Source organism: Vigna unguiculata, chromosome 11 (assembly GCF_037176805.1).
Source record: "Vigna unguiculata cultivar grain cowpea cultivar isolate G323 ecotype 2 chromosome 11, ASM3717680v1, whole genome shotgun sequence".
Lineage (NCBI taxonomy): Eukaryota > Viridiplantae > Streptophyta > Magnoliopsida > Fabales > Fabaceae > Vigna > Vigna unguiculata.
The window spans coordinates 2,192,573-2,215,383 of record NC_140802.1 but is presented as its reverse complement, the minus strand read 5'-3'; the positions used below and the strand labels follow the sequence as shown (position 1 = coordinate 2,215,383).

General features: G+C 34.4%; 1 protein-coding gene, 1 long non-coding RNA gene and 1 other non-coding gene across 3 annotated transcripts; 1 reads left to right on the top strand and 2 right to left on the bottom strand.

The window, feature by feature from the left end:
• The first annotated feature begins 1,018 nt into the window (after positions 1-1,018).
• Positions 1,019-1,099, top strand: TRNAL-AAG (transfer RNA leucine (anticodon AAG)). The gene has a single exon. It is a non-coding gene; the product is annotated as a tRNA-Leu (tRNA).
• A 16,451-nt stretch (positions 1,100-17,550) lies between these two features.
• LOC146880828 (uncharacterized) lies at positions 17,551-19,567 on the bottom strand. The gene is made up of 2 exons (XM_085668437.1): positions 18,033-19,567; positions 17,551-17,757 (listed from the first exon to the last, which is right to left on the bottom strand). Exons 1-2 carry the CDS (start codon positions 19,225-19,227, stop codon positions 17,717-17,719), a joined length of 1,236 nt encoding a protein of 411 aa, XP_085524563.1. The 5' UTR covers positions 19,228-19,567; the 3' UTR covers positions 17,551-17,716.
• A 1,212-nt stretch (positions 19,568-20,779) lies between these two features.
• Positions 20,780-22,206, bottom strand: LOC114168122 (uncharacterized). Its single transcript, XR_003600620.2, has 3 exons — positions 22,118-22,206; positions 21,502-21,625; positions 20,780-21,045 (listed from the first exon to the last, which is right to left on the bottom strand). It is a non-coding gene; the product is annotated as an uncharacterized LOC114168122 (long non-coding RNA).
• Between the last annotated feature and the right edge of the window lie 605 nt (positions 22,207-22,811).

The following is a 22,811-nucleotide window of genomic DNA, read 5'->3' as shown; positions in this document are numbered from 1 at the left end:
AACCATTAAAGTTCCATACATAACTAATCACTGCTAAATAGAACTTACTAAAAAACTAGTTGCAATTGAACTTGAACAGCAACATAAAAACAAAGACAACTGTTAATGTCCACGACAAAAGGAAAAAAACTTGCAGGAATCTCCCAAACTTTTTCTCTTCTTGCAATTTCGCCTTCAACTTCTCATTTTTCTTTATCAACTCCAATATAACTTTCTCCTTCTCCAAACACACTTCATCTTCTTCAGTTCGTGTTCTACCACCGTCTTGAAAGTCCGGTGCGTTCCCTTCATATTTAGAATCCTCTTCATTAAACCATTCAAAGAAATTGCAATGAGAATTGGACTGCATAAATCAAACAAAACCATTAAGACATCAAACGAAATTAAGTTCGCCCAATAAATAACATATTTGTCACTTACAACCCATTTTCTACATCTCCAAAATAATCTCCCCTTGTTCTTCACAGTCGTTGCCTTTAGGAGCAGTAATCTTTCCCCACACCCACACAGTTTGGATGTCATATCCGACGACGACGAACATGTTTGCGAAATTTTCGAACCACTACTCCTCTGCGTACAATGAATCCCTCTGCTCCCACTTTTCATCACCCTACAACGATGTTCAAAGTTCAATTTTGGCTGCCAATGAATTCAATACTATATCCCCCAAAGCAACACGATCTGCTCTAATTTTAGGGTTTCAGAAAGACCCCAAATCCCTCTTTTAAAACTGTCCTAAAATTTCAAGACCACGTGTTGTTCATCAATTCCTCTCAGCTGAAAACGGGATCCTTACGTGGCCATCTGTTAGACACGTGTCAATTAAAATTAACGGAGTTTAAAATTGAGGACCAATTCCATTAGATTTAAAACGTGGAGGACTGAATATGAGCAAACATTACGTGGGGGACTAAAACCAGAAATTACCTATACTTGAGGGACGAAAAACATAATTAACCCATCATTTTTTTGTTAACGTGTTGGATTATATATTGGATATTATAAAATTTTGAACAAAGTTGAGATGGTCGAGTTGGTCTAAGGCGCCAGATTAAGGTTCTGGTCCAAAAGGGCGTGGGTTCAAATCCCACTCTCAACAAAAATTTCATTTTTCCCCTCTTTAATTTTTTACTTTAAAAAAAAATTAATACATTAATATATCAATGTGTTATTTAATTCATATGAAATTTTAATGTTATTGAAAATCATATAGTAATAAAATATTACTCGTAATTTAATTTGATTTAATGCTAAGAGTTTAGTATTTTTTTTTGAGCAAAGAATAAAATAACATCGAAGATAACCATTCATTTTCTTATTATTTTGAGTTAATAATTCTGAAAGTGATCTTGTTTCTTTTTTAAGTTTTCTCAACGTACTTTTGTTCTTGATTAGGCAATCAAAATATTTCTTATGATAGAATTTCACAAACAGTAGTAAAAGAATATTTTGGTGTGGTTGTAAGAAGTTTTCTAAGCCTAAAGTATTTGGGTTTTTTTTTGTGTGTGTGTTTTTCTTGTATGAATATGATAATTAAAGTTATTGGAAACTCAATACAGCTTGTTGTGAAGGTTAATAGATAAAAATTTATGTGTTTTTCTTTACTTATCTTTTTATATGGAATATTGAATTGCGATATGATGATAAAAATATAATGGAAATCGATATGCAAAGCTGGAGATTGTTTCTCTCAAAAGAGTAAATGGGTTTAAAAGAAAGTAACTCATAAATTTGTAAAAATATATATTTGAAAATCTTTGAAAGTTCAATTTCTAAACACTAGTTCATAGTTACGAGTGTCTTATGTGATTAAATAAATGTATAAATAAATTAAAAGTGATAGTTTTCAAAACCAATTATTTATTTTACAGAAGATATTATAAACACTAAAAAATATTTTTATAGAAGTTTAGATAATTAATTAATTTATTAATATTAATAAATAATCTCTTCAAGTTATCTTATTATTTTAATTAAGTTAATTATACTACTTTCTATAATTATATATATATATATATATATATATATATATATATATATATATTAACAAATATTAAATTTAGTATGAAACTTTTATTTGATTATATTGTCAATTTTTTATTGAATAAAATGTTATTTATTCTATACTAATTCTATAACACTGTTTATATATTATGAGGCATATTCTATAAAATTTTGATTTTATATCTATTTTTATATTTTAAGAAATTGAATTAATGGTATTATTTATTAAAAATAATTAAATAATGATAGAATTTTTACAACCACATAATCAACCCTCCAATTCGGCTATATAAATCAAACTAAAAACCCTAAAAGTTCAGGTCGTTGTGGCACTTCTTTGTTCTTTTCTTACTTTCCTTTCTCATTCGTATATTTCTGCTGTCGCTGGAAGCTCATTTCTGAAGCCGTAAGTTTTAATATTTTCATATCTCAAATCATTGTGTTTAAAAGAAGTTAAACGATTACATTTAGAATTCTGTTCTTTAATGTTATCCATGCTTTTTTTTTGTTCTAAATAACTGTTCTTATTTTTGTCCAGATAATTAAAAGAATGAGTTGATGTGAAACCTTAATTTATAACGGCGGGTATCTGTTTTCGAAAACTTACTGTTACTAAAAAATTTATATTTCTTGTCAATTTTATTTTGAAGATTCTTTTTGTAGAAAATATATACAAAGTTGGTTGTGAAAAAAAATTTGTTAGAAATTCTTTCAAAATATTTTGTATAAAACAGTTTTCGCAACAAATTTTATAGAAAATATTTGTAAATTTTATAATTTTATAAAAAATAATTATCTACAAAAGAATATTTTAACAAAAATGACAGAAAATTCTTTTTTTTTATAATTTTTTGTTAATAAATTTGCAAGAAAAATCTCAAGTACGAAAATTTTTAGTAGTGATGCATTTGGTTTATGTACTTTGGATTCTGAATGTATTTTTACGTATAAAGCCACTTAAGTATTAATTTTTTTCATTTAAAAGTAAGCATTATGTTTATTTTGAACAACTTTGAATAAAACACTTAATTTATTCATCTGATAAAAGAAGAAAACTTTGGCAGAAAGATTTATTCACAAATAATACCTCCTATTATTTCATTTCATATTCTAAAGTGTATAATTTTGCAACAGGTAAGAAGAGATCCAAAAGATGCATGGAAGTATGTTATCTGAATGCATAAAAAATAAAGAGCTGTTGCTGCTAATCAAATGAACGATCTCATCTTTCACAGCAAAAGCATTACCGTATGATGAGGTTAGCATATACAAACCATATTATTTGTTGTTGTGTTCTGTGATCCAAAGTGAGCATTGTTATATGATATTTCGAAAGTATGTTTTTTGTTTTTCGCATTATGTGAATTTTTGTTTGTGAGAAGATGACCCTCATTCACTATCTATCTGCATTCACAGATATAATGAGGATGATGAATGAGATGATTCAGAAATTATCTTCTGATATGAAGATAAAAGAACATCAAACTTCACTCTTCTTCGTTTTCTTTCATCAAGAATCTGTATGACACTCTCCGATCAGGTCAGGAGCATTAGCAGATCCAAAATACAAGGAATGACATGTACTTACAACTTTCATAAGAAAGCAAGACTCTGTTTTAGTCATAGGAAGATCATCTTCAACTAGTTGTTTCTGAAAGCCAGAATCTCTTCAGAATTTCTAATACATTTTATGTTACAAACAAAAGTCATATATGTATATCCAATAAATGTATATAATATATTTGACCATTGAAACAATAGATGAATACATTCAAATATTGTTTACAACCAGTGGCGGAGCATACAAGGGGCAGGCGGGTGCCACGACTCCCTTCTCCAATTTTTTTAATTTTTTTTTCATTATTTTACATTTAATTTTTTTTAAATATTTTAAATTATTTATATTTTTTAAATTAAATAATATTATATTCAAAATTAATAAAAATTAAATTAATTATTTTTTATTTATTTTATAAAGTACAAAATAAATAATAAAATATAAAATTAAATATATAAGAAAACAAAATTATTAAGATATTTTTTATTTTCTCTCTTAATTATCTTTTGAGTTTTTTATATGTTGTATTCTTCTTTTATGTTTATTTATTTTCTTTTGTTACTAAAAAAAAAAGTTAGGCATAAACTCAGTATTTCTATTCTCATCTTTTTATATTTTCTCTTCCATTATTAAATAAATAAATAAGGTAACTTTCTCTTGTCTCACTTGATAGTAAACTATTTTTTTAACATTTAGTATTATTTTTTTATCTCATGACCTTTTTGTATATTAATTTTTTATTAATATAGAAGAAGAAACAATGTACTGTGTGATTTTTCATAGTCAATTTTTAATTGTAACTTGATTATCATAGTTTTTTTTAGTAATTATGTCTCTCAACTTTTGATTAGATTATGATAAATTATTTTTTAGTCTTAAACTTATTTTCTAAATAGGTATATTAATGAAAAATAAAAGAATAAATTTATTTTTTAAAATTGATAGAGAAACTACTGGTGAAAATGAAAACATGATAATATGGTTATTTATCGCATAATAATGAAATGAAAGTTTGTGAATATTTTTTGAATCAAATATATGTTAATAAAACGGAAGATGAATATTTTGCAGATAATATGATTATTTACATCGAAAAAAGTTAACTGAAAAATCTAATTATAATCAATTTCCATGAGTTCAAAAATATGACAAAAACGATAGACATTCCTTTAGATTATGTAATTTCTTTGATAATTATATATGTACTAGATTACGTATTCATTTTTATTGAATTAGTCACAAAAATATTAAATATACAAATTTTGAGTATATTATGACCCAAAAGGGCCCGACGACCCAGACAAGCCCGACGAACCGGACGGGCCCGACGACCCGGACGGTCCTGACGATCCGGACGAGCCCGATGACCCAGACGGGCTCGACGACCCGGACGGGTCCAATGACCTGGAAGGGAACGATGACCCGGACGAGCCCGACGACTTGGACGAGAATGATGACCCGGACGAGCCCGACGACCCGGACGGGAACGATGACCCAGACGGGCCCGACGATCTAGACGGGCCTGACGACTCGTACGGGCCTGACGACTCGTACGGGCCGGACTATCCGGGCTGCCCGACGATTCGGACCGACCTGACGGTTTGAAAGGGTCGTACAAGTCGTCGGGCTCGTTCGAGTCTCGGGCCCGTTCGAGTCTCGAGCCCGTTCGAGTCTCGAGCCCGTCTAGGTCATCCGACCTATTCGGGTCATCGGACGTGTCCAACTTGTCGGGCCCATCCGAGTCGTCAGGCTCATCTGGGTCCTCGGGCCCATCCTAGTCGTCGGAGGTCTTCGGGCCCATCCAGGTCGTCGGGCACGTCTTGATCACCGGGCCATATTGACGAACTTGACGGCACAATCGTGCAGTATGGGCCGTTAGGCCTCTAGATCATCGGGCCACCTAGCCTGTCTGGGCTTCCCAGGTCAAGCTCGGGTGGGTCGTCGGGTCTAACCAATCTGGTTGCGTACTTGGGTCTGCCCGACCCATCTGGGTTGTCGAGCATGTTTCTAAATTTATGATGAACTCAAAACATAATTAAGCGTAAAATAAATATTGTTAAAATTAAATTTTATCTCACAATAAATTCAATTTTTTTTTCAAACAAGAAATTGAAATGTAAAGTATTTTAATTTCCTTATCCAAACAAGTTATTTAAAAAATGAATGAAATTTAATTACAAACAATTCAAATACAAAACATTTCAATTTCTAAGTATTGTTGAAATGCTCCATCCAACCACAAGGTTAAGGTTAATTTCAAGTTAGTTACAGCTGTTGCATCTCACTGTCCAATCTGGCTTTGCATGGGTGCCATTTGTATCCAAAAAACATGAATCAGTTTCTGTAGCATACTGTCACACTGATCCATGCATTTCCATTAATAGTCCTCAAATCCAAATCAAGAGATGAACCAAAAAATTAGGTTTAAATGCAATATCAACAACAAAATTTGCTTCAAGTTATACTTATATGCTGTATGGCAATTCATTAATGCTTTGTTGCATGCCAATTTTGCCTTGTTAGAAAGCTGGACATCAGAACAGTACATGATTACTACTTTTTTTTAACCCTTCTACATGTCAACTTTGTTTTTAAAAAATAATTACTGTAATTAATATTATTTAAGATTAAATATTTACTTTAATATTTAAATTTTCGGTTTTCTTGTTATTAATAAATTAGTCAAATATAACAAGTCTTGTAAAGAAATTTGTAGCAGAGATAATGATAACGTTTTCTCTATTAAAAGTAAGCATGGAATACATCAAAATTGTTTGCTATATACAAAATACATTGTAGACATTTGAGTTCTCTGAATGAACTGTGGAAGCTCACGCCACCATATGCTGCATCAGATTTTCAGATCCAAGCTTGAAGGAGAATATGCTCTTACATGATCTTAAATAAAATTGGTGTCAAAATTTACATTCTAACATTATACATACTAGAGACTCACCCTGTTGAGTGTAAATTGAATTAACTGTATTGGGATATTAATTAGTTAACATTTACACTCTAAAATTAATTAACATATGCATGTAACTCGAAGTACTATAACTACACAAAATAACTTAATCAATTCACAATATATTAAACCAAATAAGTTTCTCATGTATACGAAGCAATGTTAGAACATAACTTTTGGTGAATAATGCTGATAATGCAACTAACTAATGTTACTAATGTTGCTATCCCCTCCACAGAATGTTGAAATTTTAAAGCAAATAAAGAGTGTTGAGAATGTAAAAAGCTTTACTTAGTGACACTATATATATATACTGTTCATTGGAAGCGTGTGTTGTTCCTGATTCTCCATTTGAGTATTAATTTCCCAGGTTCATTTTATCTTTATGATCCTTGATGGGCAACCATGGAGCAAGAATTAATGTATACATTAGATCGGTTTAGGGGAACCGATCTAACATGTATACATTAGATCAATTTAGGGGAGAACCGATCTAACGTTCTTTTTTTAAATTAAAAAAAGTGATGCTTTTAAATATTAGATCGGTTATAATTATAACCAATGTAATGTTCTCTGTACAAACATGCGAAACCCTTTCCTTTCTCTTGTGTCTCACTGTGCATCCGCTCTCCACTGTTCATCTTTTTCTCCATTTTTCTCCACTGTGCATCTGCGAAACCGTTTTTTTCACTAGACATTTGCTTTCTTCTCCGTTTGCGAACCACGAAACCCTCCACGCCACGAACCACCACCTCCACGCCACTAACCACCACCTCCACACCACAAATCGCCGCTGTCGCCGCACCACGAGCCTCTGTTGTCGCCGCACCACGAACTGTCGCTGTCGTCGCACCGTGAAACCCTCTCCATTTTGCTCTACTATCCTCCACACCACGAACCACAACCTCCACGCCACAAACCATCATTGTCGCCGCAGCACGAGCCTCTGTTGTCGTCGCACCACGAACCACCTCAACGATGTTTTGAAAGACCATGAAAGAACCACGACGAAAATCCCTGTGTGTGGAAGCTGTCGCACCTTGATGTCACCGTTGCCGCACCTTCGTTGAAGTTGCTTGAGCTACTGTTGTCGTTGCTTGACGTCCTACCTCCATTTTGAAGTTGCTTGAGCTATTGTCGTCGTTCTTACCTCCATTGGAAGATTACCATCACTTGTATTAATAAAGGTCAGTTCCTCCAAACTTCATTCATTACATTGAAATTGTTGGCTGCCTTTTTGGGATTTGAACTTTGGTGAATGTGTTAAATTGGTTCTTGGAATTTTAGTGCACATAAAATTGGTCAGTTCCTCCAAACAATTTACTTTGAAATTCAAAGCATAAGAGTGGATTTTTTGCTTGTGGCTGGTTTTATGAACTTGATTTTTTATCAAGTTCATTCATTTATCTATTTGCAGAAGCAGTTAAGAGTACCGATCGAGTCACTAAATATAATAAAAGTATATCGTAATTAGAGTCACTAATGAGAGCACATGTTTGCAGAAGCATTTAACTCTTTATCATGTCAATAATATTTATTTAAACAAACTTCTCATGTCGTGTAGTAATGGATCGAAGTTGGATGAATGCAATTCGAATCAGTGATGTCTATGAGAATGGCGTTCAAGAGTTTCTAAAATTTGCTAAACGACACGAGACTACCTTGAATGGAAAATATTTTTGTCCCTGTGTTAATTGTTTGAACGGGAGACGATAAGAAGTTAAGTTGATACGAGAACATCTTTTATGAGATGACATCCTGAAGAGTTATACAACGTGGACCTGGCATGGTGAAGTTGTACACCTTCCAACCTTATCTCAAAGTCAAGAGGTTAATCCATATTGTGAGGATCGCATGGAAGATATGATTGAAGATATTGGACAAGAAAATTTTCATATAGCACACGTGTATGATTCATTGAAAGATGATTTAGAAAAGACTTTATATCTTGGTTGTACGAGTTTCACTCGTTTGTCAGTGACACTAAGATTATTTAACATTAAAGCCAAAAATGGGCGGACTGATAAAAGTTTTTGTGAGTTACTAGAACTGTTGCATCTAATGCTCTCTCGGAAGGTAATACATTGCCAACCCGTCATTACGAGGCCAAAAAGATACTATGTCTGATAGGTATGGAGTACCAGAAAATTCATGCTTGTCCTAATGACTGTATTTTTTATAGAAAAGAGTTCAAAACATTAACTAAGTTTCCAACATGTGGAGTATTGCAATACAAAGTTAAGGATGATGATGACAATGAAGATAACATGAAGTAAGGTCCTCCTGCAAAAGTGTTATGGTATCTTCCAATCATACATCGATTTAAGCATTTATTTACTAATGTTGTTGATGCTAAAAACCTTATTTCGCATGCAAATGGAAGAAAAAGTGATGGATTGTTACGCCATGCAGTTGATTCACCTCAATGGAAGAAAATTGATACCCTCTACACACAGTTTGGGAGTGATCCAAGAAATTTGAGGCTTGGTCTTGCAACTAATGGAATGAATCCTTATGGTAATTTAAGTAGCAAGCATAGTTCATGGCAGTTTTGTTGATCATTTATAACTTGCCTTATTGGTTGGTTATGAAGAGAAAATACATGACGTTATCTATGATGATATCTGGACCAAAGAAACCTGAAAATGACATTGATGTTTATCTAACTTCGTTGATAGAAGATTTGAGATTGTTATGGGATGAAGGAGTTGAGGTGTTTGATGCATATGGAAAAGTCCATAATGAAGGAATATGGGAGAACATTCTAAAACTTCCATGATAGGTGCCTTTTTCATGTTCTTGTTTTATTGTTCATTTTGTTTTAAATCAATAATTATCTAACATGTGTTATTTTGTACATGTAACATGGAAGAGTCATCCAAGAAAAAGACTAGAGCAGCTACCCGTCTACAAAAGCAAGCTCTGAAGCGATTGAGTAATGCTAAAACACATGTGGACATAGACCCTCAGATAGGCAGGCCTGTAGGGCCTAACCGTCAGAATTTTGTTACTTATCTAGGGGTGTTGGCTCGAACAAAGGTGTCTATTTTGGAACCTGATTGGGATCATGTGTCAGAAGTAGATAAAAATATGATTTGGCAGGATATTTATGTAAGTTAACCTGTGAATATTTACTACTTATTTCTAATGTATGTTAATTAAAAATATCCTATATTATTGTGTAGGAAAACTACAACTTGGACACTTTTGATTTCATATGGAGGAGGATAATATCGTCAATAGGAACAAAATGGAGTGCATTCAAGATGATGTTGTCAAGCTTCTATGTATTTGGGAAATACAAAGAAAAGTCTCCTTGTGAGATGTATGGCATAGACAAGCAAACATGGGAATCATTTGTTCAAAGTCAACCGATCCCTCTTGGGAGGTATATTTCTTTATTCACACTTCAAATATTAAATATATGTAATGAAATTAACCATTTATATACATTATTGTTTCAATAGGAAAAGCGAAATAAAGCACAAGCTATACAAAGCAAAAATGAAACACCACACATGGAAGATATCTTTTGCTTGAACAAAGAATAATGGAAGAAAAGCTAAAACAAAAAATGGATTCAACAGGTTCAAATGAAGGACCGCTCAATCCTCCATTCCCTCCCAGCCGACATGAGAAATGGAAGTGGGCTCGTACTAAACCAGGAGGGCAAATGACATCTGAGAAATAAAAAATTATTACTGAAAGAATTGTAAGTTAGTAACATTTGTTGCCTTAACAATTTATTATGTGTTGTGCTATGAGTAACAAATTGTTTTTACATGATTCTCTTGTAGAGCAAAGTACACAAGGAAATTTTGTTCCTCAGGGTCGTCAAGACATATTGACCATTGCTCTAGGTATATTGAAGAGCACCCTGGTTGTGTACGTACTGCTAGATATGGTGTGGGTGTGAGACAATACTTTGGAAGTTATCAGCGCCAAAACACCACACAAACAGGGCCTATCACACCTAAGATGATAGAGCACTTGACTCAGACGATAAAGGCACAAGTTGCTGAAGAATTAAGGAATGAATTTGATCAACGATCGGAGTCCATGTCGCAGCAACATAATGTGGTACAAGAAGACGATGAAGAGGAGGTCACAGAGACAAATATCTCAAACAGGTGTAAGTTGTATGTTGGAGAGGCCTCTCCTCGTTTAGTTGCCATTGGGAGATTATATTCAAGGGGATCAACCATGCATACTGTGCAAATGTCGGATGATTTGGCTAGAGTGGTAGTTGAAGATGTTAGAGATGCCACAACTCTAGTTCCAGTGCCTACAGAGGAGGTCAAAATAGTTGGAGAGGCACTAGGAACATTCATCTCATGGCCTAAACATTTAGTTACACTAGTGCAAATTTGATATTTTACCTCGTCTTATAGGCCTCGGTTATGGCGAAACCGAAGCCTATAAGGAGGCGGTGGCAATTTTGCAATTTCAGCAACCTATATTGCTTCGGTTCTACAAACAATCGGTGCCGTAAGCAGTTTTAGGCCTCGGTTGAAATAGAACCGAAGCCTATAACCCTGCCCAGAAACCCTAATTTAAAATTTTCATCAGCACCGCCCCCTTTGGCCTCGGTTGCTTTTCGACCGAGGCAATATTGGGCAGTTTTAGGCCTCGGTTGAAATAGAACCGAAGCCTATAACCCTGTTCAAAAACCCTAATTTAAAATTTTCATCAGCACCGCCCCCTTTGGCCTCGGTTGCTTTTCGACTGAAGCAATATTGGGCAGTTTTAGGCCTCGGTTGAAATAGAACCGAAGCCTATAACCCTGTTCAAAAACCCTAATTTAAAATTTTCATCAGCGCCGCCCCCTTTGGCCTCGGTTGCTTTTCGACCGAGGCAATATTGGGCAGTTTTAGGCCTCAGTTATTAATTGAACCGAGGCCATAAAGCATGTTATAATTCCCAATTTGCGAACCCTATTCATCGTCTCCCACAATTTTCTTCCCTTGCACGAACATTTGCATTCTCTTCTCTCTTCACGAACGTTTACTGCTCTGCCACCACCAATTCTCTTCTCTCTGCACCGACCTCCAATTTCTCGCCTCAGCCCCCTGGAACCTGCTCCATCACGACGGCTGCACTGCCTCTGAACGGCTTGCTCCTCCGTCTCTTTCTCTCGCGCATAACACAACACCTAAGCCCTAAGCTGCCATCTCCAGCATCCCATCGTTCCCTGAATTTGTCGAGAGCGTACGCCAGCTCCCCGATGTGGACCCTGCACACCGGAAAATCTTCATCCATGACCTCAGTTGGGACGCCACTGCCGAAACCCTAACTTCTATGTTTGGGAAATATGGCGAGATCGAGGACTGCAAGGTCGTCGCCGACAAAGTCTCTGGCAAATCGAAGGGTTACACATTCATCCTTTTCAAGCATAGGGATGATGCTCGCAAGGCGCTGAAAAATTCACAGAAGGATTTGGGTTTGTTTCTGGATTTAGGTTTGGCCTCTGCTGGCCCTGTGCCGACGCCTCATTCGAACACCAACCCGGTTTTTGAGTATACGCAAAGGAAGATATTCATGTGGGATTTGGGTTTGTTTCTGGGTTTGCATTCTATCATCAGATTGAATTCGAGAGGCGTTTTTGGAATGGTTGTAAGTTCCAAGTATATGGCTTCGGTTCAACCATACCTGAGGCAGAAAGAGGGTGTTTTTGCTTCGGTTAACACCCGGGGCCAAAAGTTACCCCTTTTGGCCTCACCCCAATATGCCTCGGTTCTGGAACCGGGGTAGAATATTGAAAATAACCGAGGCCAAAAGCCCTTACTGCACTGGTGTTAAGGTTATTTCAATAAAGAAGCAGGTATATTTTTCTTCTTTACAATTATATACTTCATAATTTTACACAAACTTCGTATTTAACTTTGTTATTATATTTTGTAGGTTCATAGCAGACAAAAGTCCCCAGTTGCATGTGCTTTTAGCCATGAGACCCATTCCTAGCCCCAACCCAAGCAAAATTTTAGTCCAATTCATGAGTTGGTTGGCATAGTTGAAGATCTTTTTCAAAAACCACTTGCCATTCCTTGGGATAAAACAGTCTTCAGTGTTGACAGTAGTGATATACCACTATATGTCTATATGAACGATGTGTACGAAATCATCCAGGGCATCAGATGCTAAACATTACAGTTATTCAACTATGGATACTGTGAGTACATTTTATTTTATATTGTGAAATCAATAATTGTCTCTAAACTTAATGGCTTAATGGTTTGAATGCAGGTATTTAAATGAATATGTTTCCAAAACAGGGAATGATGATGTCTATGGTTTCCTTGAGCCTCAACATATACAAAAGTCTGGAAATAAACATATGAAATGCCAAACGTACATTCAAAATTGGATGGGGAAATTAAAGAAAAGTATTTACATAGCACCTTATATTCATGTGTAAGTTCATCTTAGTCACTTTAGCTATTAATTAACTAATTCAAATCACTAATTATATTTCTTTTTTAGGTCTCATTGGCAATTGGTGATTATTTGTCAAATGGAGAATATTGTAGTTTGGTTATGCTCATTGCACAAACCCATCCCCTTAGCCATGAGAAATATACTACAAAGGTATGTTTTAATCCCTTTATAATGTGTTATTTATGTCATGAAATATGTTGTAATTGACTAGTGACTTAACTTTTTAGTGCTTTGAATGTGTACAATGTGTTGGGTGGTAAATCAACTTCATCTTCACAAAATTTCAAAGTGATTACTCCTAAGGTATAAGTTTCCATCTTTTATATTGTATGATTTGTACTTTTTTCATATATTAATTACTATAAATTTGATCTTCTTAGTGTAATATCCAAAAAAAAAGTTTTGAGTGTGGATACTATGTCATGTACCGGATGTGGACCATAGCTCGTGCTACTCTAAAAGATTCTTGGGATGAGGTAAGGAATCAAAAGACTCCTCTTTGAAACATGTTTTTATGAAATACTTAACTAATATGCATTCACTGCTTTGAACTACAGCTTTTTAACAATGTTGAACTGTTGAACCATTGGGATCTGAGAAGGTTGATGAAATAAGGACTGAATGGGCCAAATACTTCTTGCAACTTAAAAATGTTTATATGTAAAAGGTTTCCTTTGTTGCATTAGTTTTCTTTCACTTAGGAAATATTTTGGTCAAATCCATTGTTGGATTTGAATTGTTGTTTAATTATGTACTCTATAAATTGTTGGAACTGCACTGTATGTATTTATTTGGTTTTGAATGCAACAGGTTTTGGTTAGTTGCAATTACAAAACGCACTTTATAAAAAAAGAACAAGTATTAGACCATAACCGATTTAATACTTGCTGTTTTTTTTAACAAGTGCCCAACATGTTAGATTAGGTAACACCACAAGCAATAGAAAGGACTTTATCATGATACATTCCGTAATGAATAATATAAGATCGGGTGACAGAAAGCGATCTAATATTGATACCTGACATCAGTTTTGTTCAACCAATCTAATAGCTTACAGACATATTACATCGTCTTATATTAGATCAGTTCGGGAACCGATTTAATACACGCTTCAGAACCTATCTAAAGACAGTGTGTTCTTACATATATGTCAAACAATTTTACGAGGAGAAATATGAATATTAAAAGACAGTGTGTTCTTACACCATAATAATATCTTTCAATCAGTTTTTTTCTATATTAAAGACTACTAATATTTTTCTTACCCTGTTAGTTTGTTTAGTTTGTTTAGATGAATTAACTTTTCCTAGTTTTAAAGCAAGGTCTTTTCTGAGTGTTTTAGTATTTGTTTTTCCTATGTTCTATATGTATAGTTTATTTAAACACATATTATATTACATAGACGTTTTTTTTTATGTAAACAAAACAAAATAAAATATTATAGAAATATTTGGAATACACCAACCCATATAATTCATTATGATTCCTTACATTTACTTAGATATAAAAACATATTAGAATTTATTAAAACAATATAATTATCGACCATTCAATTGAAAGTTAATGGTTTTGGCAGAGGGGTGTGCGAAACCCTAATCTTCTGATCTCTCCCATGGCAGCAACTCGAAGATGGTGTGCAGAGGGGCTCTATGAGAAGAGAGAAAAGTGCACAAGGAAGAAACAGAAAAACAGATATGAAGAATCATGAACTGAACTTGATTAATTTGTGTTCTGTTTTGGAACCAAAACTCTCTGTTACGGGAGATCACAAACCTATCTTAAATAGGTTTTGTGATGGCTTTACAAAGGTAACCCTAAGCGGTTACAAAACTAACAAACCCTAACCACCTACAAAGCTAACATCCCCCCCTCAAGCTGGACTGTGGATGTTCAGCAGGCCAAGCTTGGAGGTGATAGTGCGAAACTGACGACGATGGAGGATCTTGGTGAAGCCATCAGCAAGCTGTTCTTCAGAGCTGATAGGAAGAAGATGGAAGAGATTGGATTGCACCTTCTCACGAACAACGTGATCGATATCGAGATGCTTAGTGCGTTCATGGAAGCTTTGGTTGTGGGCGATGTGGCGTGCAGATTTATTATCACAGTACATAACAGCAGTTTGCGTGGGTTTAATTTGGAGATCACGCAGGAGGTAGCTAAGCCACTGAACCTCACACGTGGTAGTAGCAAGGGCTCGATACTCTGCCTCAGTAGAAGACCTAGAAACAGTTCCTTGTTTCTTGGATTTCCAGGAAACAAGAGAGGAACCTAGGAAGATGCAAAATCCAGTGGTGGATTTTCTGGTGTCCGGACAAGTACCCCAGTCAGAATCGCTGAAGGCTTTCAGTTGGATCTGATTGTCAGCAGGGAAGAACAGTCCTTGTGAGGGGTTGGCTTTTATGTATCGGAGAATATGTTGAGCAGCAGCATAATGCTTGACAGTGGGTGCCTGCATAAATTGGCTAAGTAAGTGTATAGAAAAACAAAGATCTGGTCTAGTGTTAGTGAGGTAGAGAATCTTCCCAATAAGCTGTCTATAGACAGTAGGATCTGGTAGAGTTTCAGCAGCATCATATAGATCTCTGTTGTCTTTAAGGTAAGGTGTTGAGCAAGGCTTGCAGCCAATCATGCCAGTTTGGCTTAGTATATCTAAGGCATACTTGCGCTGGCATATGTGGATGCCTTTTTTGGACCTAGCCACTTCAAAACCAAGAAAGTATTTGAGATTTCCTAGATCTTTGATCTTGAAAGCACTGTTTAAGAGAGCTTTGACATCCTCGATATCCTTTAGGGAATTTCCTGTTAAAATAACATCATCTACATACACTAGGAGGGCCAAATAACAGCCAGAATTATTTCTAATAAAGAGAGAGTGGTCAGATTGAGATTGAACAAAACCAATAGAGATTAAAAAGGAAGAGAGTTTGTCAAACCATTGCCTACTGGCCTGTTTGAGGCCATAAAGGGATTTCCGCAGCTTGCACACTTGTCCTTGAGTGTCAAGGCCTGGTGGAGGGGTCATGTACACTTCTTCCTTTAAGTCCCCATGAAGAAAAGCATTGTCTACATCCAGTTGATGTAGATGCCAGTTTTTGGTGGCAGCAATAGCAAGGAGGAGTCTAACTGTGGTCAGCTTTGCAACAGGGGAAAAAGTGTCTAAGAAATCTATCCCCTCGAGTTGAGTGTATCCTTTTGCCACAAGTCGAGCCTTGTGTCTTTCAATGGTGCCATCTGCCTTATGCTTAACCTTGTATACCCATCTGCAACCTATAGCAGTTTTCCCTTTGGGCAATGGGGCTAAATCCCAAGTTTTATTGAGCTGTAGGGCCTGAATTTCCTTTTCCATAGCCTTGATCCATTCTGGTTGAGTGCAAGCTTCATTATAGGACTTTGGTTCATTAGTAGAAGAAATAGCAAGAGTAAAATTTAACTGTTTTTCAGATAAAGAGTGATATGAGAGAACAGTAGAGATGGGATAAGGAGTTTTAAGAGTATTTTTGAAGTCTACATTATTGTGAGCAGAATTAGAAAAATTGACCTGATGGTGATAATCCTTAAGATAATCTGGAATGCGCCTAACTCTGTCAGATCTTCTAACATGAGGAGAATCAGGTTTTGTCCCTGCTGCAGAATCTACAAGGTTTTCTTGCTCAGAATTATGAATAGGAGTGTCTGGAAATCTTAGATCTGAAACAGTTTGAGTAATAGAGGTACTGTAATCATTATGAACATAATTACAGAAAATATTATCAAAATTTCTTTCACCTTCTTTAATGGGATTTTCTGTTTTATTTTCACTGTTAACATAAGGAAAGACATGTTCATAAAAAATAACATTCCTACTTATGAAAATTTCTTTGGTCTGGATATCTAAAACTATGTATCCCTTTACACCTGTTTTATATCCAATAAAAACACCTTTTCTGGCTCTAGGGTCAAACTTAGTTCTATTGTTTTCTAAAGTGGAGGCATAGCAAAGACAACCAAAAACCTTTAAATGAAGGAGAGTAGGGGGGTCACCATGAAAAATAGCATAAGGACTCTTATTTTTGAGAGTAGGAGTAGGCAACCTATTTATCAAATGGATAGCATGAGAAACAGCATATGTCCAATAGGCTTTAGGTAGGTTAGATTGAAACATTAGGCTACGAGCAACATTCAAAACATGTTGATGTTTTCTTTCAACAATGGCATTTTGTTGAGGGGTTTCAACACAACTACGTTGATGATCAATACCATATTGGTTATATAGATCTGTGTAACAAAACTCAGGGCCATTATCAGATCTGATGATTTTAACATTCTTACCATACTGATTTTTAGCAAAAATGATGAAATTTCTTAACAGGGACCTAGTTTCACCTTTGGAATGCATCATAAAAGCCCACATGTGTTTACTGAAATCATCAACAATGCTTAAGAAATATTTATGACCATGAACTGACATAATAGACATAGGACCCCATATATCCACATGTATAAGATCAAAAATAGCAGCAGAAGTAGTAGTGCTTTTGGGAAAGGGAAGCTTGTGAAGTTTGGCCAAATGACATATATCACAGATGGAATTATTCACTGATTGCACATAAGGAAAATCAGTACAGATTTGTTTAATAACCTTGTTTCCAGGATGTCCTAGTCTAAAATGCCACAAATCAGCATTATTGTTGTTACAATTCAAAGTTATGCTAGAACAAACAGAGGTTTTATTTGATACAGAAAAAGAGTGTAAGTAATATAGGCCATTGATGAGTTCAGCATGTCCAATCATCTTCAATGTAGGGCTGCTTTGAATCTGGCACATCTTAGAAGAGAAAGTTAGTACACAATTTAAATCTTTGATCAAGGTTTGGACAGATATTAGATTGAAAGTAAATTCTGGTATGTAGAGGACATTAAAAATGATAAAATTTTCTGAAAACTGTACTGTTCCAGCAAAGTGTGCAGTAACAGTGGAAGAATTAGGCAATTTTATGCATATAGGTTTAATTTTGTGAAAGGCAACAAAGTGTTCTTTAGTGTATGTGACATGGTCAGTGGCACCAGTGTCTAAAATCCAGGAAATACTACCTTGTTGAGTGTTATAATTGGATGTGTTTGAATCTTTTCTTTGAACCTGGTTCACACTATGCCCTGGTTTCTCTGCATGTTCAATAAACTGCAGAAGTTTCTGTATCTGTTCAGGAGTAAATCCAGTAGAATCCTGCTTGACAGTTTTAGTGTTATTCCCTGTCAACTCCTCTTTGACATTCAGATTGCATGTGGCCTGACTATTGTTATCTTTGTCTTGATTACCAAAATCCTGTCTTTGCTTGAACCAAGGTGGATACCCGTGCTTAGAATAGCACTCATCAATGGTATGGTTCATCTTATGACAATAGGAACACTGTTTTCCCGCATTGGGGTTTCTTCCTCTTCCCCTTCCTTGTCCTCGCCAACCACTACCACGTCCTTGAGGCTTCCAAGTACCTTGATCAACATTTCTGGAGCCACTTTGCTTCTCAGCAGCATTCACAACTGCTGTACTCTCACTGTTGTGTCCAAGATTGCCATTATTTTGTCTTTCTTGCTGAATTATGAGGGAAAAAGCACGATTGATGCTAGGGAGAGGGTCCATCAGCAGAATTTGAGTGCGAACATTGTTATAGGTATCATTTAATCCCTTTAGGAAGCAAATGACATACTCAATCTCTCTGTATTTTACAGAATTTCTGGATAGATCACAGCTGCACTGAACATCACAGATACAATGTGGTATGGGTCTTAAAGACTCCAGTTCTTCCCAAAGAATCTTTAAATCTGTGAAAAATTGGGATATGTTTCTATCACCTTGGCGAATGGAATGGATTTCTTGAAGTAGGTCTGAAATCTTGAAATAATCTCCCTTGGAAAATCTCTCTTTTAGTTCTTCCCAAAGATCTCTAGCATTCTCCACATAGACAACACTTTCTGCTATTTGAGTGGACAAGGTTTTTGTAATCCAAGATAGAACCATCATGTTTGATCTTTCCCATGCGTCATACAGGGGATCATCCCTTTTTGGTGCTTTGATACTGCCATCTATGAATTTAATCTTGTTTTTGGAAACAAGACCACGTTTCAGATTTCTGCTCCAGGAGGCATAATTGGTCTCATTGAGACTTTGGCTGACAAGAACAAGGCCAGGATTCTCTCCTGGGTGAAGGTAATAAGGACTGCAGGGATTGAGGATCTGATCTGCTATTGTTTTCTGTGCAGATTCTTCCTTTTTGTTGTTGTCTTGCATTTTGCAAGATTGCTTGCAAGAATGTACCAAGAATTGAGAAAGAAATGGGAGGAAGCAGCGGAAGCAGGCAGGTTACGAACCTGCTCTGATGCCATAATGGTTTTGGCAGAGGGGTGTGCGAAACCCTAATCTTCTGATCTCTCCCATGGCAGCAACTCGAAGATGGTGTGCAGAGGGGCTCTGTGAGAAGAGAGAAAAGTGCACAAGGAAGAAACAGAAAAACAGGTATGAAGAATCATGAACTGAACTTGATTAATTTGTGTTCTGTTTTGGAACCAAAACTCTCTGTTACGGGAGATCACAAACCTATCTTAAATAGGTTCTGTGATGGCTTTACAAAGGTAACCCTAAGCGGTTACAAAACTAACAAACCCTAACCACCTACAAAGCTAACAAAAGTACCCATGAAAAAGTCATATTAAATTTTACAATATGATTGGAGGGTATCAAATCAATAAACTAAATGCAAGTATGAATAGGTGTGGTAGAGAGATCTAAAGAAGTTAACCGATAGTTTCTCTTTTTCATCGTAAACAACTATTAGGAATTTAAGTGTAAAAAAGTTAGATGGATCAATACCTATAAATTTATTATCTTAAAGTTTTAGATTGAAAATGATATTAATTTTTTATCTGGTTAAATTCAGATTTCATCAGTGTTGTGTCTCTCCAATAAAACTCCTATTAAAAAACCTAACGAAGAGTATAAGAATTGATGGTTAAAAGCAGCTACGATGGCTGGCTCAACCAAGTTTCTTCAGAAATCAGAGAAGTTTTCTGAAGAAAAGCCAAGAATTAGACTGGGCACGTTTTTAGTCATTTCCTATAATACACCGTCACTGCGTTGGATGCTTTGTTTAAAGTTTTAACCAATGCATGGTGCTGCTCTGATATAGGGCTATGAACCCTAATTAATATTTTTTCTGCTCAGATCATTTATTGTTTCCATTGAATAATTAAAAAGATGGAACTGTATCACGTGTAATAAATACAGAAGAAAGGTTACACGTCAGTAACTTTTTAAAGTGTTGGATTCCTAGATTTTTTATTTCACTTAAATAACATATATAATTTTATTTTTTTTCAACAGTATATTGTGTTAATTATTTTCATATAGACATATAATATTAATCATAACGAAAGTTGTTTGTTTAACTCTCCCACAATAAGTAACACATTAGTAAAATAAAATAAAAAAAGTATCATTAACTTAAACATATATGTGGAGATTATTAAAAAGCACACCAGAAATTTAATAAAAGAATACATAAAAGTCATAGAATCACTCCATATTTAACATGATTTAGTTGCTTTTTCATATTCTCTCGACTGATATAACTTGTTATCTCATTACATCTTTGAAATGAAACGAAAAACAATTTCCTGTGTCTAAATTGAGTCTAGATTTTTTACTAATATTTTTGTGCTGTTCTCTGCTGAACATTAAAAATACATTGTGTTAGTATTTTAAATATTTTTTTAATATATTTTAAAACGTCAAAATTAATAGTAATCAGTGTATTATAAAGACACAGTAGAAGAACAGCACAAAAAACTCAACAAAGAATCCAAATTCATCTATCTAAATCACACATCACTTGTTGTCGTGAAATATTCATAGATAAATGTCTTGACACCTCAAAAGCCTCAAAATTGTACATTATTGGCATCTTCAATCTTCATGGAACGAGAAATGTTCTATGTATTCATAGTGAACCAAGGAATCGACTTGTCTTCGGAGAGCGCCTTAGATCAAACCACTTGCCAGAAGATCTAATGGCTTTGAATTCAAACATCTGCGTTTTGGTCTTCTTCCTTCCTGGTATTTGGATTTCCCATCCACCCAAAAATAATTGCATTAAACCAGTTAAAAATTAACAAAAAATAAAAAGGTGTTGGATGGAAAAGCAAAACAAGAAATAATATAATATTCTCTTAAATTCAAATTATTTACAGCTGTAGAGTATTATTACAAGTTATTGCTAACAGTAAAAATGTGACTGTATGATAATAAATTTTCAATTTAAATCACCGAGAAAATAATGAAACTTTCTCATTTTTTCACATGAAATCTCTCGAGACATAAAGAACAAAATTGGTCTGTAATATTGTCCTATTTTGTTTAGTTATTATTAGTAGGATTTACTGATAAGCAAACATCATTAACAAACAGAAAATTTTTCCAATTGTTTTTTGAACTAATATAATGTTGCATGCTGTAAAACACAGATAAATCATGAGCAGCATTGTGTTGCAGTAATTTTGAGATGCTAACCTCATATTGTAATGTCTGTCCTGTGAAAGATGAAATAGTGCATTTGATTAACAACATCATCCATTCATTTTCTTTGCCTTCAGATAACATACTTGTTGCATTTGTTGGATCTCTTTCTTATTACCTGGTTGCAAAAATACATGGTTTAGAAGATGGAATAATAGGAACTATTATTTGTGAATAATGATGTTAATTTACTTGATTTTTTTAGATAAATAAATAAAGTGTTTGGTTAATATATGTATATATCTTGAAAGAAGTTGTAAAAGATAAACATAATAATGCTTACTGTTAAATAATAATAATAAAAAACCTTTAAGTGGCTATAATATGTAAAAAATATCCAGAATAATACAAGTACACAAAGAAGAACTAGATCCATATAGTTTAAAGCGAGTTTCAAACAGATACCGGTCTACTTTTTAATGTGTTTATAAACTTAACAGAATGTCATTCTTTTGATTATCTTTAAAGAAATAAGAACAGTTTTAGTTATTCAGAACAAAATAATATATAGATAAACATTAACAAAAATTAAAATATAGATGTTTAACCTTTTTACACACAATAATCTGACATAAAATATGAAAATCTATTGCAATAAAAAACTTAGAACCTCAGAAAGAGAACTTCAGATGACAGCAAAAATATGAGAATGGAGAAGAAAGGGAGCACCGATAAAGTTGAAGGTTTCAGCGATTTAGGTTACATTTATATAGCCGAACACGAGGGTCCACCGTCTCAGTTACTTTGTGGTTGTAAAATTATTTAATTATCTTTTATTAAATAAGATCAGTAATTCAATTTTTTAAAGCATGACTTCTCTTAAAAACCGTCATAAAACTTCTTATATGTAATATTTTAAAGAGTGAATTCATATCCATAATTTTGAAATGTAATTGATCTGTATTGATAAGAAAACATTTGTGCACAATCGTTCAACATGGTGAATGAAGAACGTGAAAAAAGTTTACTTACTAAAAAAATATTATCACATTAATCATAATAAATTTAAAATTATTGATATTAAAGTATATGCAGTACGATGATAAGACATGAATTATTTGATGATGAGATATTTTAATTTAATTAAAACAATCTGATAAAGAATCTAAGGACCAGGGTTAATATATATATATATATATAGATATAGATATTAACTGTACTTAATATATAGAATTTTTGATGTGCTTTTCTGATACCTTCTTTCAAACAAGACAAAATTGGCATGGAACAAAAGCATCGGTGCATTGCTGTCCCGGACACTGTCTTTTTGAAATAATTAACAAAAATGAATTGTCCTTTCCTAA